Here is a 16,919-nt window from a genome sequence, read left to right on the forward strand (position 1 = left end):
GATATAACAAACTAAAATGGAATTTTAATAAAGGCTAATCTCCACGGTCTGGAGGTATCTCCTGTCTGGGTCCAGATGACATAATTTTGGATGACATAACATCATCTCCGTGTAGTTCTGGTAAACATGAACTGCCAGATGTCATGAACTCTAAGGACTCGTGAAATTAGTTAAATCTGTAGTTTGTTACTGGCGAAAACTTAGTCTACCATTCTGGATTAACGGTTTACTTCCATCTTGAATTTATACACCAGGGTCAACTTGCACAAAGCAATCTTAGCGCTAAGATGATCGTAACTCCCATTATTTAACATAGGCTTACGATAGTCTTAGCGCTAAGATCACTTTGTACAAGTGGGCCCTGGTCCCCCACTGATTGGGATGAGTGTTGATTCACATCTGATACTGAGGTTCACTTATCTGGAGTGAGTGAGTGAGTGAGTGAGTGAGTGAGTGAGTGAGTGAGTGAGTGAGTGAGTGAGTTGGGGTTGAACAGTTTTCCAGTCATATCACAGCGTGTCAGTTTAATGTGGGATGAAAACACAAAGTGATGCAGGAGGCCCCAATTATGTTTCTCGGTTTGTCAGCACCATACCCGTGCTCGTGGGTTTCACCGAAGTGGTAAACATCTGAGACCTGCATCACTTCGGGCTTTCCTCCAACATTAAGCTGACACGCCGTGATATAACTGTAATACTGTTAAAAGCGGCATTAAACCCAACTCACTCACTCAATCCCTGAGAAAACATCATATATAAATAAAGTCTAATCTATACAACTAGAAAAATATTTTATTAACCCAATTCACTGATTAACAAATCACAATGCTGAATGACAAAGTAATTTTTATAAATATGTCTAAATGGCTTCATTCCTTCCAAGCTGTCTAGGGTGATGATAGTGTTATTGCATGAGTAAAGCTATAGCTTCCAACACAAGCCTTGAATACTTAACTAGTGTACAGGTGCGAGAGACAATTGTAAACACTTGTATATACACAGGGACATGAAATCCTGAATCTTATATGCATATAAATTGAAAATGGGTGCAAAAGAAATACAGATTGCATCCACTTGGAAGCTAAAAATAAAACGTATACCTTATTTGACGTAATAAGCGCCTGTGGCGATATTTGCTAATAAATTGACTAGTGAACAATCCCAATTAGCACCCTTCCGATTGATAAATGTACACAAGACTTATTTATTCGTGTATAATACGCACTCGTGTGTTATATGCACCCTTAATTACAGGCAATTAAATTCTGGAAAAATATATCTGTCATACATAATACGCACAGATTTTTCTTTTGTATCAGGCTGTAAGCATAAACCACAAAATTTACGATCTTTCAACCCTTTCACCAAAATTATATTCTAATAAAGAGCCCCCTATTTCTAATTTTGAGAGCACCCTGGGCTCTTATTACGTCTAATACGGTACACGTTTAAGAAATGCTATTTCATAATTTGCAACCACTTAAACATAATCCATGTCTGTGCTGTAGTATTTTTGTGTTTTCTGTGGTTAGCTATACATGAACATATATTATGAATCAAACACATGATATCTGTCCACTGCAGACATTTAGTATACCTGGTATATGACATAACACCATGAATACTCATGGATTAATGAATCATGTACTAAAACAGATGAAGACATTTCAGATTGTTGGTTGTCAACAGAATTGTTCCAATGATTTTGTTTGGTTAAACTGGTCTTTTGGTCAGGCAGTTTGAAGCATTATGTGCCTAATTTTTGTTTAGAATGGCAGGTTTGTCTTGAATTGAATAGGAAATTAGTGTTTAAAAGATGCATGTTTGTATATATTTTTTATATTTTTTTTAGGGTTGGTGGATTTACAGTATATCACAGAAATTTGCAACTAACCAAAGCATACTTAAAAAAGTTCTCGCCAAAATGTCCTCTTGTGTGTCATCCATTTATGTGTCATAGCTGTCATACGCAATGTGACTGGGCTTATGATAGGTAGAGTCATCTTCATAGGGTGCAATAACTGAGTTAGGTGAGGTGAGGTGAAATGGGGTTTAACGTCGCATCCAAGATTATTGCACTTATATAGCGACGTGCATGCACGTGTATGTGTGTGTGTGTGGCTGCTTGTACTAGTCCGGACTGATGCCGATTTATAGTGCTAGCACACTGAGATACCATGCCGCAGTTTAACATGAATACCCCACTCAGACACAGTATACTGACTCTGAGCCGACCAGTCCTTGTTTTAACCCCTTAATGCCGAGCACCAGACAGGGTAACAAGAAGTACCATCTTTTTACGTCTTTTGGTATGACGCGGCTGGGGATCGAACCCCGGACCTTCTGCTCTCCGGGCGGACGCTCTACCACTAGACCACGAATGGAATAGGAAATTAGTGGATTTACAGTATATCACAGAAATTTGCAACTAACCAAAGCATACTTAAAAAAAGTTCTGGCCAAAATGTCCTCTTGTGAGTCATCCTTTTATGTGTCATAGCTGTCATCTGTTATCTGTCATAGGGTGCAATAACTGAGTTAGCGCTATATTGAGAGCGCAATAGCAAGGGAACACTGTTATACCATAATTGATCCTGTATTATTTGCAATGCCTTCACGAAGCATTTCAAAGTCTTTCATATCACTGATGCTAAGGCCACAATCAATTCCTTATTACATTTCCACATAAGTTTTTCTAAAGTGAGGTAGGTGGCTTTTTATTTTTAAGAATTTTCTTTCAAGACAAACTGTTTAAAACATCTGTGTCCATTACCTGTTTGTGGAATTGATTCACATGAAGCATGAATGTATGGTGAGACTATGTACATGGGGTATTTCATCAAGCAAAGAAAGAAGGGTGAGGTGAAATGGGGTTTAACGTCGCGTCCAAGATTATTGCACTTATATAGCGACGTGCATGCAGGTGGGTGACTCCGAGCCAACCAGTCCTTGTTTTAGCCCCCTAATGCCAAGCGCCAGACAGGGTAACAACAAGTACCATCTTTTAACGTCTTTTGGTATGACGCGTCCGGGGATCGAACACCGAACATTTCGCTCTTCGGGCGGACGCTCTACCACTAGACCACGGAGGCGGTCAAAGGAAAGAAGGGAACACATGTTAGTCATTTTCTGCGTCCGTAGGTAGGTGGGGGGAAAATGATGTGAGGGGTAGAAATGACAATTAATTTTTTATGGCCTATCAATTGTTATATTAATGATTTCTCAAATGTAGTGCCAGCCCTTGTGATCAAAACACAAGCAAGAGTACATTCAATCATGATTGAGTGAATGAGGTGATGTCTGGCACTACTTTGTACAGTTTATTTGTGTTTGTTTGTTTGTTGATAAGCGCCACACTCAGCAATATGCCAGTTACATCACAGCGATCTGAAAATAATCGAGTCTTGACCAGACAATCCAGTGACTGACATCATGAGCATCTATCACACAATTGGGATACTATGACATGTATCAACCAAGTCAGCAAACATTACCACCTGAGGGAGAGGTTTTACGCTGCTTTTAGCAATATTCCATCAATATCACAGTGGGGGACACCAGAAATGTGCTTCACACATTGTATTGATTGGGAAATCAAACCTGGGTCTTTGGCATGAAGAGGTTTAACAATTAGGCTATCCCACTCTCCTCCACACATGGAAGGGTCACTAACAGGTTCATTTCAAGAGAGATGTTAATCCCAGCCAGCATCTACACAACTACTTCGATGACCAAGGTCAGTACTTCGGTTTCATCCAAGTAAACTTAGCAGAACATTGTCCATAAGTTACAAAATAAATATACAGTCAAGTATCCTGAAACACAGGTTCAGGGACATAGATTATTTGGCAAATACTGTCTGAAATGGATGACAATTACACTTGTCAATCACATAGCTGACAGGCCGATCAGGGTCACTAACATCTTACCTGTGCTTCACGACATCGAGCACACCGAGATGACCTGTAATCCAGGTGTGAAGGTCCTCCATAGACTACAGTGAGGTTCAAGTCATAGCAAAGACTGACACAGTTGTACAACCTCCCGTTAGTGAAATACAAAGCCCTGACAAACACTCTAGCCTTAACCCTACCTAGGCTAACATTTACTTCCTGGTTCCAGCTTTCTATATATACACTGATACACATAGATAAGTACACTGATTGTTGTAGGGATATACACTGATCAACATAGATAGGTACACTGATTGTTGTAGGGATATACGGTTGTCACAGGGATATACACTGATTGTTGTAAGGATATACAGTTGTCACAGGGATCTACACTGATAAACATAGATAGGTACACTGCTTGTTGTAGGGATATACGGTTGTCACAGGGATATACACTGATAAACATAGATATGTACACTGCTTGTCGTAGGGATATACGGTTGTCACAGGAATATACAATGATTGTTGTAGGGATATATGGTTGTCACAGGGATATACACTGATAAACATAGATATGTACACTGCTTGTCGTAGGGATATATGGTTGTCACAGAGATATACACTGATTGTTGTAGGGATATACGGTTGTCACAGGGATATACACTGAATGTTGTAGGGATATACAGTTGTCACAGGGATATACACTGATTGTTGTAGGGATATACGGTTGTCACAGGGATATACACTGATTGTTGTAGGGATATACGGTTGTCACAGGGATATACACTGATTGTTGTTGGGATATACGGTTGTCACAGGGATATACACTGATTGTTGTTGGGATATATGGTTGTCACAGAGATATACACTGATTGTTGTAGGGATATACGGTTGTCACAGGGATATACACTGAATGTTGTAGGGATATATGGTTGTCACAGGGATATACACTGATTGTTGTAGGGATATACGGTTGTCACAGGGATATACACTGATTGTTGTAGGGATATACGGTTGTCACAGGGAAATACACTGATTGTTGTAGGGATATACGGTTGTCACAGGGATATACACCGATTGTTGTTGGGATATATGGTTGTCACAGGGATATACACTGATTGTTGTAGGGATATACGGTTGTCACAGGGATATACACTGATTGTTGTTGGGATATACGGTTGTCACAGGGATAAACACTGATTGTTGTAGGGATATACGGTTGTCACAGGGATATACACTGATTGTTGTAGGGATATACGGTTGTCACAGGGATATACACTGATTGTTGTAGGGATATACGGTTGTCACAGGGATATACACTGATTGTTGTAGGGATATACGGTTGTCACAGGGATATACACTGATTGTTGTTGGGATATACGGTTGTCACAGGGATAAACACTGATTGTTGTAGGGATATACGGTTGTCACAGGGATATACACTGATTGTTGTAGGGATATACGGTTGTCACAGGGATATACACTGATTGTTGTAGGGATATACGGTTGTCACAGGGATATACACTGAATGTTGTAGGGATATACGGTTGTCACAGGGATATACACTGATTGTTGTAGGGATATACGGTTGTCACAGGGATATACACTGATTGTTGTTGGGATATACGGTTGTCACAGGGATATACACTGATTGTTGTTGGGATATATGGTTGTCACAAGGATATACACTGATTGTTGTAGGGATATACGGTTGTCACAGGGATATACACTGATTGTTGTTGGGATATACGGTTGTCACAGGGATATACACTGATTGTTGTAGGGATATATGGTTGTCACAGGGATATACACTGATTGTTGTTGGGATATATGGTTGTCACAAGGATATACACTGATTGTTGTAGGGATATACGGTTGTCACAGGGATATACACTGATTGTTGTTGGGATATATGGTTGTCACAAGGATATACACTGATTGTTGTAGGGATATACGGTTGTCACAGGGATATACACTGATTGTTGTAGGGATATACGGTTGTCACAGGGATATACACTGATTGTTGTTGGGATATATGGTTGTCACAAGGATATACAGTGATTGTTGTAGGGATATACGGTTGTCACAGGGATATACACTGATTGTTGTAGGGATATACGGTTGTCACAGGGATATACAATGATTGTTGTAGGGATATACGGTTGTCACAGGGATAAACACTGATTGTTGTAGGGATATACACTGATCAAACTGCAGCTGGCTTCTTGAACAAAGAACTTTAGATATAACTTTTTATACTGTATAAGAGGGTCTATATTACTAGCTGAAGACATAATAAAAATAAACATTTTTATGTTAAATATATTTCTTTTCCAGCTGCTTTTCAGTAGTGGGGGTGGGTTTTTATGTGAAACGAAAAATACAAATGTGTGGCCTAACCTTACTTTAAATGACTTTCACTTATTCTTTCAAAGTGTCAAACATCTTCAATTTTCTTATCTTACTTGTGGAAAATGATACAGAACAACCGCCATTCCGATATGAAGTCTATCGACTGTATTATTAATGATTTCTGTGCCTGTTACACGGGGTAACCACGCATACCTGTTATCACTGTTCTCTGATTTCAGTGAGATAACCAAGGGAGATAGCTAGCTTGCTCCCAGGTCAGTGACATTTGGTGCGAAACTTGGGGTGGTGTGTTTAGCTTCCTGTACTCAGAAAAGGAGCTGGCTAAGCTAGTCATTTTTTATGTTTTCATTGCTGCTCTAAGGCCAAACTGTGCACACACGTACAGGTAATAGCTGTTGAATGCTTAGTTATTTAAAAAAAAATATAACGTTACTATAGAAGTCTATGGGAAAACATTTGGTTGTGTGTAACCTGTAGTCCAAAGCTGAGCAAAGCAAACCTTGTTTCAGTCAGGTAGGATTATCTGCTAATAACATGAATAAGGTGAGGAGAGGCATGATTGGGCTTCAGGTTATCTCCCAAGATAAAAGAAAAATAGTTTAACAAAAGCGTAACTATTACGTAGGCCGACGACCCCCTCTGGTCCCCAAAACTGGCAGATCTACAGTCATATAGAGTAACGTCTTTTATGTAGTATATTTTAGCACAGGCTTGCATGATCAGTTCCTGGATCAGTATCTCTGTTCTAATTAATTATTTGTTCAATTTTGTTTCTGAAAGTGAGTATCTCTGTGATAAATATTGTAGATGTTGAAATTGTCCCACGCCATATTTTTACTTATATTTTTCTTCTGCCATTAACCATATTCATGCAATTCTCAAACAAATCAAAAGATGAGAGTTTAGTTAGAATTGACACAGGTAAACTTATCATCGTTCCAACCAATCTCCCACATATTATAGGTGATTCTGGCATGTAGAAATTTCATTTTACCTTTAGGCTATCTCTAAATATTTGAGTACAAATTATGCAGTCTTCCTTGTTCAAATGGACAGATGGAGGACCTGGAGTTTTGCGACAAATACATCTAACTAGGAAGTCCCAAATGGCCGCTGACTGACATCCAACAGTGAAGCCCCTGTACATCATCTCCCATGTAGATATCACTGAGGAAGCTGGGTAACTTCCCTCTATTGTACCGTGCATGGCCTCAGGTGCAACATGGCCTCATTGTCCTGTGTTTGTCATGTTTGTCGTGAGTTTGCTAGACTATGAAGCTATAAATGTCATGCTGTACACTGTCACTTGTGACACTCATTTCACACCCAAACTAGACCCAGCTTTCAAGTTCCGTGATTGGGTTTTTCCAGTGTGTGTGTGTTTGTGTGTGTTTTGTGTGTGTGTGTGTGTGTGTTTGTTGTTGTTGTGTGTGTGTGTGTGTGTGTGTGTGTGTGTGTGTGTGTGTGTGTGTGTGTGTGTGTGTGTGTGTGTGTGTGTGTGTGTGTGTGTGTGTGTGTGTGTGTGTGTGTGTGTGTGTGTGTGTGTGTGTGTGTTAGGTTTTTCACTGGTTATAAGAAGGGGTGGGGTTTTGTGTTATGAGGGGGACAATTATTATGAGGGGAACAAGCTTTATACTGGTTATGCAAGGGTGGGGTTTATAACACTGGTTATAGTGAGGGGGTGGTGGGGTTTACCACTGGTCATAAGTAAGGGGTGGGGTTTACTACTGGTTAAAATGAGCAGGTGAGGTTTACCACTGGCTATAATGGGGTGGGTGGGGTTTACTACTGGTTATAATGAGGGGGTGGGGTTTACCACTGGTTATAATGAGCAGGTGGGGTTTACCACTGGTTATAATGAGCAGGTGAGGTTTACCACTGGTTTTAATGAGCAGGTGAGGTTCACCACTGGTCATAATGAGCAGGTGAGGTTTACCGCTGGTTATATTGAGCAGGTGAGGTTTATCAAGGGTTATAGTGAGGGGGTGGGGTTTACCACTGGTTATAATGAGCAGGTGAGGTTTACCACTGGTTATAGTGAGGGGGTGGGGTTTACCACTGGTCATAATGAGCAGGTGGGGTTTACCACTGGTTATAGTGAGAGGCTGTGTTTCTTGTGAAACACTAAACATCAAACGTATAAATGCAGTGATTAATAGGTAACACATGCATTATAAGGACATCTTGCAAGCGAAACACAAAACACAAAACACATGGTCACTCATTTTGACCCCAGAATAACAGTGGATACATAAAAGGAGCTGCCACCATTGGATGAATTCAATTGTTTGTTTCTTGCTCAACGCTGCACTCATACGACTCATGCCATCGAGGTACAATGACACAGACTAAACCAAGTAAACGAGTCTGACTACCCAATCCATTAAGTTGTCTTTGCCGGGTACCAATTTTAACCTGGAATTCCAATCGTGGAAACTTGCAGAAAGCATCATGAACACAAACACTACTGCAACAAGCGAGTGAGTGACATGTGTTTTACAACAGTATTCCAGTAATATCCCAGAATGCCACTGAATGAGGGACTTCCTCCCACAGTGACTGCGTGTTGTGGAGATTTACTTTGGTGTTTGTTTGTTTGTTGTTTAACGTTGCACTCAGAAATATTCCAGCTACATGACGGCGGTCTCTAAATAATCGAGTCTGGACCAGACAATCCAGTGACTGACATCATGAGCATTGATCTTGTCGCCTCTTACGACGGCATTGTCGCCTTATATGGCAAACAAGGGTTGCTGAAGACCTATGGTTTAAGTCAGTGAGCCTGACCCCACTGGTGATAACAGAGAGTAGGTACAAATTCAATATCCCCTCAGCAAATCTTCAGTCATAGCACCTTGAGTACAAACCAAACACAATCAGTGAGAATTCATGGAATTGGAACCCATGATCAGCAGATCCAGTCATGACCAAGGGACATAACCTGCTTCACCTCAGTGCACCAACCATGCCTGGGATTTTACTGAACTTTATAAGTAGTAACTATATTTTACCAATTTCACTGCTACCATCTCTGCAACAAATCATTTGACAAGCAAATTCAAGTACTTACTTAGTAACGTAGATGTCCCCTGTCGGTGCGGAGGACGTGAACTCCTGCAGTGATGGCCGTGTCTGTTTGGCGTCACCTTCACGTGACCTCCGTTTCTTCAGTATCTTCGGCAGTGTCGCTGCCTGGGCATGCTGTTTGTTCTTCCGGTTGGGTAAATTCCCGAACGGACTGATGTGACGAGGCCTCTTCTTCAACAACAGCACAACCTCCTTTGGTTTCTCCTTCAGCGTCTCAACTAGCTTCTTCAGCTGCCATCCAAGCTGCAACACGTGAGTGAGAGGAACACGTTTCACAACAATAGTAACAATAACAGCGTTATCACGATCCCCCGCCATGGGTCACATTAGAATTTTGTTTGTTCATATAGTATTAGAATAATGATTACACACAAAAAGCCCCTTCTCTGAAAAAATAACTTAGTCTTGAGTAGTATCTCATAGATAAGATAACTTCAGTAGTTTCTTAGACAACTTGTAAGCATTGCACACACGGTGCACCAAGAAAAATAACATGGATCAAGTGCCGTTACTCCGTAAAACAATAATTGAGGGGACCAATTTTCAAACTCAATTTTGACAAGTATCTCTCAGATAAGCATGCAAACTTTCATTGATGTAACCTCAGAAGTTTCTGAGCTAACCTGTCCCCCTTTCACACAGTATGCTTTAAGTTGAAAAGCACGGAGCAAGGTCCATAACACATGAATTATGACACCAATTTTTGAAACTCATTTGAGATCATGAGCAGTAAAATCAGTGTGTAAAATTTCATTTCTCTGACTTAAATAGTTTTTGAGAGAATATGTCCCATCTGAGAAGCTGACGGACAGATGGAAGGATACACGGAATGACGGACAGACGGCAGGTCGGACAGATGGATAATAATGTTTATATTATATGTGGCAGGGGATAATGTTTATATTTACCATGCGTCAAATCCACACCCTATAGCATGCTCAAAGTGCTACATTATTACCCTAATAATCAGTGTGCACTCAAATTTCATTCTCAGCTCCCTTGGGAGTAAAGAGCCCATGTTGCCTTGTAAGGCACTAGAAGTTTAACAGTCACCATCCTACTCATCATACAATCTAATCCTACCGGGTACCCATTCCCTGATGGGTGAACAGAGGCATATTTTGAACAAGGACTCTTGCCCAAAGAGACACCTGTGTTTCAGTGTGGGTCAGCCCAGAAGCCCAGGAAACACGGTCACTCATCCATCCACCCGCGCTCAACTGTCCGATATGTGGCCTGTGCGCTGTACACGGGACTATGTTCCACCACTGCTTTGTACAGTCTTTCAGTAATATCACAGCCAGTCAGGTAATGAGGGCGGAAGGCGGAAGTCCTGAGTGAGTGAGTGAGTGAGTGAGTGAGTGAGTGGCGAAAACTTAGTCTACCATTCTGGATTAACGGTTTACTTTGCAAAAATCTTGAATTTATACACCAAGGTCAACTTGCACAAAGCAATCTTAGCGCTAACTCCCATTGCTTAACATAGGCTTACAATAGTCTTAGCGCTAAGATCACATTGTATAAGTGGGCCCTGGTCCCCCACTGATTGGGATGAGTGTTGATTCACATCTGATACATCTTCCCGAGGCAAGAGAGTTAACTGACTATAAAAGTTTGGTTTCCACCCTTGCCGAACTAGGCTGGTATTATTGAGTTACATTTTGGCTGGACTAACGAGTCTATGCATAGTCCAATCAAAATCGAGCACCGAAATCAAAATCCGGTTCGTAAACTGTCGTGCAGGATTTGCAAAGCATGTGCACCGCCAAGTCGTTGTCAACAGATATTTTCCAAATCTTTTCATGTTTTTAATCAAGGTGCTTACGTGATTTGATGCATTTCGCGATGTAAGACCCGTTTTATCACAATCTTGACCTTGATTATTGATCAGATCGTCCTGACTGGGCGCCACCATTTTGTGTGAGGCAAACGCAAGTGATGGAATCTGATTGGTCCATAGGAGAGGCTTAAAAGGGACATAACTGGTAATAGCCACTGGTGGCGCTACGATCGAGCCCAGTAATTCCAGCCTAGTTCGGCAAGGGTGGAAACTGGACTTTTAAAGTCAGTTAACTCTCTTGCCTCGGGAAGATGCATCCGATACTGAGGTTCACTTATCTGTAGTGAGTGAGTGAGTGAGTGAGTGAGTGAGTGAGTGAGTGAGAGGTGGATTTAACACAGTGTGTCATCTCGCAGGTCACAGAGTGAGTGAGGTGCGTTTAACATCGTTTTTCACAGTATTCCGGTTAGCCTATATCACGGCGTGTCAGCTTAATGAGGGAGGAAAGCCCAACTGATGCAGGTCTCAGACATTTAACACCATGGGGAAACCCACGAGCACGGGTATGGTGCTGACAAACCTAGAAACATACTCAGGGCGAACCGTGCAGGTCGTAGCAGTTTAAAAGTATTGCGCCATGAAAATTTTGCAAATGGCTAACAATAGCCTTAACTGCATCTGGAGTGAGTGAGTGAGTGAGTATGGTTTTACGCCGCTTTTAGCAATATTCCAGCAATATCACAGCAGGGGACACCAGAAATGGGCTTCACACATTGTACCCATGTCGGGAATCGAACCCGGGTCTTTGGCGTGACGAGCGAACGCTTTAACCACTAGGCTACCAGACCGCCCCAACTGCATCTGGAAAGACCCCCTGTTGATGAGATTACATCCATACTACTTGTGCACATGTTATCATTAACAGTAGGAAGCTATGTGAGGAAAAGGTAAGTCTTTGTGCAGAAAGACTAAGTAGACAAAGCAGACTAAAATTATTTATTATATAATTGGCACAAAATTGGGAGCTGGCTCGGTTGTTGCTTAAGAATGATTAATGTTTTATGAGATTTGTTGCAGGGGCAAGCTGGCCTGGACAACCGTAGGTTGCAGGGGCCAGCTGATTGTAGGGGCAAGCCGGCCTGACAAAGAGCTGTGTGTGCAGGGGCAGCAGCTGATTGTAGGGGCAAGCCGGCCTGACAAAGAGCTGTGTGTGCAGGGGCAGCAGCTGATTGTAGGGGCAAGCCGGCCTGACAAAGAGCTGTGTGTGCAGGGGCAGCAGCTGATTGTAGGGGCAAGCCGGCCTGACAAAGAGCTGTGTGTGCAGGGGCAGCAGCTGATTGTAGGGGCAAGCCGGCCTGACAAAGAGCTGTGTGTGCAGGGGCAGCAGCTGATTGTAGGGGCAAGCCGGCCTGACAAAGAGCTGTGTGTGCAGGGGCAGCAGCTGATTGTAGGGGCAAGCCGGCCTGACAAAGAGCTGTGTGTGCAGGGGCAGCAGCTGATTGTAGGGGCAAGCCGGCCTGACAAAGAGCTGTGTGTGCAGGGGCAGCAGCTGATTGTAGGGGCAAGCCGGCCTGACAAAGAGCTGTGTGTGTGCAGGGGCAGCAACTGATTGTAGGGGCAAGCCGGCCTGACAAAGAGCTGTGTGTGCAGGGGCAGCAGCTGATTGTAGGGGCAAGCCGGCCTGACAAAGAGCTGTGTGTGTGCAGGGGCAGCAGCTGATTGTAGGGGCAAGCCGGCCTGACAAAGAGCTGTGTGTGTGCAGGGGCAGCAGCTGATTGTAGGGGCAAGCCGGCCTGACAAAGAGCTGTGTGTGTGCAGGGGCAGCAGCTGATTGTAGGGGCAAGCCGGCCTGACAAAGAGCTGTGTGTGTGCAGGGGCAGCAGCTGATTGTAGGGGCAAGCCGGCCTGACAAAGAGCTGTGTGTGTGCAGGGTCAGCAGCTGATTGTAGGGGCAAGCCGGCCTGACAAAGAGCTGTGTGAGCAGGGGCAGCAGCTGATTGTAGGGGCAAGCCGGCCTGACAAAGAGCTGTGTGTGTGCAGGGGCAGCAGCTGATTGTAGGGGCAAGCCGGCCTGACAAAGAGCTGTGTGAGCAGGGGCAGCAGCTGATTGTAGGGGCAAGCCGGCCTGACAAAGAGCTGTGTGAGCAGGGGCAGCAGCTGATTGTAGGGGCAAGCCGGCCTGACAAAGAGCTGTGTGTGTGCAGGGGCAGCAGCTGATTGTAGGGGCAAGCCGGCCTGACAAAGAGCTGTGTGTGTGCAGGGGCAGCAGCTGATTGTAGGGGCAAGCCGGCCTGACAAAGAGCTGTGTGTGCAGGGGCAGCAGCTGATTGTAGGGGCAAGCCAGCCGGACAAAGAGCTGTGTGAGCAGGGGCAGCAGCTGATTGTAGGGGCAAGCCGGCCTGACAAAGAGCTGTGTGTGTGCAGGGGCAGCAGCTGATTGTAGGGGCAAGCCGGCCTGACAAAGAGCTGTGTGTGCAGGGGCAGCAGCTGATTGTAGGGGCAAGCCGGCCTGACAAAGAGCTGTGTGAGCAGGGGCAGCAGCTGATTGTAGGGGCAAGCCGGCCTGACAAAGAGCTGTGTGTGTGCAGGGGCAGCAGCTGATTGTAGGGGCAAGCCGGCCTGACAAAGAGCTGTGTGTGCGAAGAAGGGATTTGAAAATATGTTGGAATTTGAATATGAATTGGGGGATTATGAAATAAAATGCCCAATGTTTTTAATGAAATAGTAGGAATTAAGTTATGGATGGAAGCAACAACCAGCACAACTCCAAGGAGGTAGAATGGGGTGTTTGGAGGGCTGAGAAGAATGAGACAACATGGCGGATGAAGAAGTGAATAACCATTGGAGGTGCATGCGCAGGATGTCGGAAATTTCGAATGTACATGATGCACTATGAATAGATATGAAATTTGGTACCTGAAAATTAAATAATTGATATGTATATAACCTAGATTCTAAGAATAAATAATGATAATATGCATATGTGAAATATGTAAGTATGTTTAGGACAAACCTACAATTGTGAGGGTACATCATGAAGCTGTGATGGACAACGGAAGTAAACAAGTTTAAAAATGAAAGTATGTAGGTATACACGTGGGTATATATAAAATTGGTAAAGGGAAGTACTTATGCATAGATGAATTAATTAACATGATAAATAATGAGGAAGTGGGTAAAAGGGAATTAGAGAAATATTTAGTGGAAGAATATAGCGTAATAAATTGATGAAAGGAATAGCTAATTATAGGAATAGGAGAGAAGGTAGTGAATGGATGTATGGAAGGGGATGTTATTTCTGCACGAACAAAAATAATAAATTTAGATAATGTCAGTCAGTTTTTTAAACCATAGATGCATGTGTTGTAGTCGTGGACAAGGAAGGTAGGAGCAGTGTGTTTATCCAACAGTAGCTTAATAAGGCTCGCTCCTCAGCAACTTGACAATCTGTGGCAGGTCACTGAGCTTTTTTCCTGATTATTTTTTTACACTGTGTCACAATCTTTAAGGAAACAGGATGTGGGGGATTATTTATTTAATCATGTTATGGCTGGTTTGACGATGTGAATATGCCTCCTTGTGTTTTTTGTTTGTTGTTGGTCTACAAAATAACTGTGTTGTTATAACTATTCTGAAACTATTTTTGTCATTCACAGTTTTCGCATTACTTTCCTGCCAGCAAAACGTTCCAGGTTTACAGTACTACTGTAGGGTAGCTGGAGTAGGGGAGGTAACCGCGTAGATCTTAATCATGTTTATAGCTGTATACTTTCTGGTAGAGTGAATGAGTGAGTTAGGTTTAACGCCGCTTTTAACAGTATTCCAGTTATATTGTGACGTGTCAGCTTAATGTGGGAGGAAAGCCCGAAGTGATGCAGTTCTCAGACGTTTACCACTTCGGTGAAACCCACGAGCATGGGTATGGTGCTGACAAACCTAGAAACATAATTGGAGCGAACCAGGATTCGAACCCCCCATCATATGTTTCTGGTGTGCCCAAGGGACGCAACTCTGCACAGTGAATCGCGTCGCCTTAGATGACTGGGCCACCTGTGCCCCCACTTTCTGGTAGAGTTATGATAATAGACACAACAAAGCCCTTTCCATAATCATAAGAAATCTCTGCTAAAGGAGTCCTCTGTATGATTCTGACTCTATCATGAGCACGTGTTTATAAATCACTATCAAATAGTGATGATACCAGGTATTTGCGGAAAGGTGAGCACATCCTGACCAACCGGTGACATCCATCACTAACACATGTAAAGGCAAGGCAAGTGTTCACCTAAACAACCATGGAAATATATAAGTCAAACTTGGGAATTGCATCAGACATCATTTCTGACATTGATATGTTAAATTTGGTATTGTCCTACCCATGTCTACCATAAAATATTTTGAAGCTTAACTCAGGCCTAGAATGTTGTAATCTTGAACAACTTTTTATCAGGAGAAACATGATGCTCTTTGAAATATTCATAGAAAGAGCATGCTCCATTGTAGACAAATGTCGACACCACAATGCTGGAGCTGCTGGATTATTGCATGAAATTAAACTTTGGAAAACTGGTATTTTGGGTTTTTACATAAAAATTTGGATTTTTTATCAATATCAAGTATATGTAGATATACACTATTGTACTAAATCAAGAAACACAGATTTTACTTCCAACTCATCAAAAACTTAACATCATCCTTGGAGTGAGTGAGTAACTGAGTATGGTTTTACGCTCCTTTTAGCAATATTGCAACAATATCAAGGCGGGGGACACCAGAAATGGGCTTCCATTGTACCCATGTCGGGAAACGAACCTGGGTCTTCGGTGTGACGAGCGTTGTGTGAAATACACAAATATGGAAATGAGTTGATACACCCACAAATTTAAAATGTTGCTGTGTAAAAAGTAAGTGAGTGAGTTGGGTTTAAGGACTCTCACACCTTAACGGTAATCAATTTATTGCAGGGCATTTCAGCTTGATGTGGGAGGAAAGCCTGAAGTGATGCAGAATCAGACCTCTACCACTTTGGTGGAACCCAAAAGCATGGGTATGGTGCTGGCAAACCTAGAAACATAAGTGGGGGGCAACCTGGATTCGAACCCACGTTCAAAGGGTTTGTTGTGCCTATAGGACGCAACTCTGCACAGTGAATTGCATTGCCTTAGACGAATGGGCCACCAGTTTCCCCTGCTATTTAAAGAACCAGCATAGGTGGTTTGGGACCAGTTCTACCCGGATTTCCCCATTGGGCCATCGGCTACTCACCACGGTTTGGTAGTTGACCTGGATGACCTCATCTCCCTTCTCAATCTTCCTGCACAGGTCAGCGGGGCTCTGCAAAACACAAATACTTACATCACGACATTTCTACTTAAGAAATAAATCACTTGCGGTCGTTGTTTATCGTACAATAAAACACTGCAAGGAGAATAAACCATTAGGGGCGAGAGATATCAACATTACGTACAGACTCTTTGAGAATGTTAATAAGAAGTACCCGTTTTTTAAATATTTACCCATAATTAAATAATGATGACTCCCTGAATAGAATCTGACCGCGGCAATGTCGGACAAGTCCATTTTATGCACAGGTGGGTATTTCCCGCATATTCTCACAATACTCATGTCCATTATCTGTACCTTTTCCCCCTAATACTGTTTGTCATGTCTCCCCTGCTTTTGGATGCAATCATTCGGCCAACACATTTATTTGCGTTGCCCAGCTACATCTATAGCGAAAACCTCATAAGACAACCCCCTCTCGAAATAACATTGTCCAATATACGT

At 42.6% G+C, this 16,919-nt stretch overlaps 1 protein-coding gene across 3 annotated transcripts in view; it reads right to left on the minus strand.

The window, feature by feature from the left end:
* The window catches only part of LOC124140355 (CNK3/IPCEF1 fusion protein-like), a 68,651-nt gene that overhangs the window by 35,957 nt on the left and 15,775 nt on the right, over nt 1–16,919 (minus strand). For all 3 annotated transcript variants that reach the window (XM_048384587.1, XM_048384586.1, XM_048384588.1), the window contains exons 7-8: nt 16,398–16,466; nt 9,336–9,595 (exon numbers count right to left, since the gene is read on the minus strand). In XM_048384587.1, coding sequence (XP_048240544.1) covers nt 9,336–9,595; nt 16,398–16,466 — 329 coding nt within the window. The remainder of the gene's footprint in view (nt 1–9,335; nt 9,596–16,397; nt 16,467–16,919) is intronic.

The sequence above is a fragment of the Haliotis rufescens genome, unplaced genomic scaffold (assembly GCF_023055435.1).
Source record: "Haliotis rufescens isolate VD_foot unplaced genomic scaffold, xgHalRufe1.0.p SCAF_5, whole genome shotgun sequence".
In the NCBI taxonomy this organism is placed as follows: domain Eukaryota; kingdom Metazoa; phylum Mollusca; class Gastropoda; order Lepetellida; family Haliotidae; genus Haliotis; species Haliotis rufescens.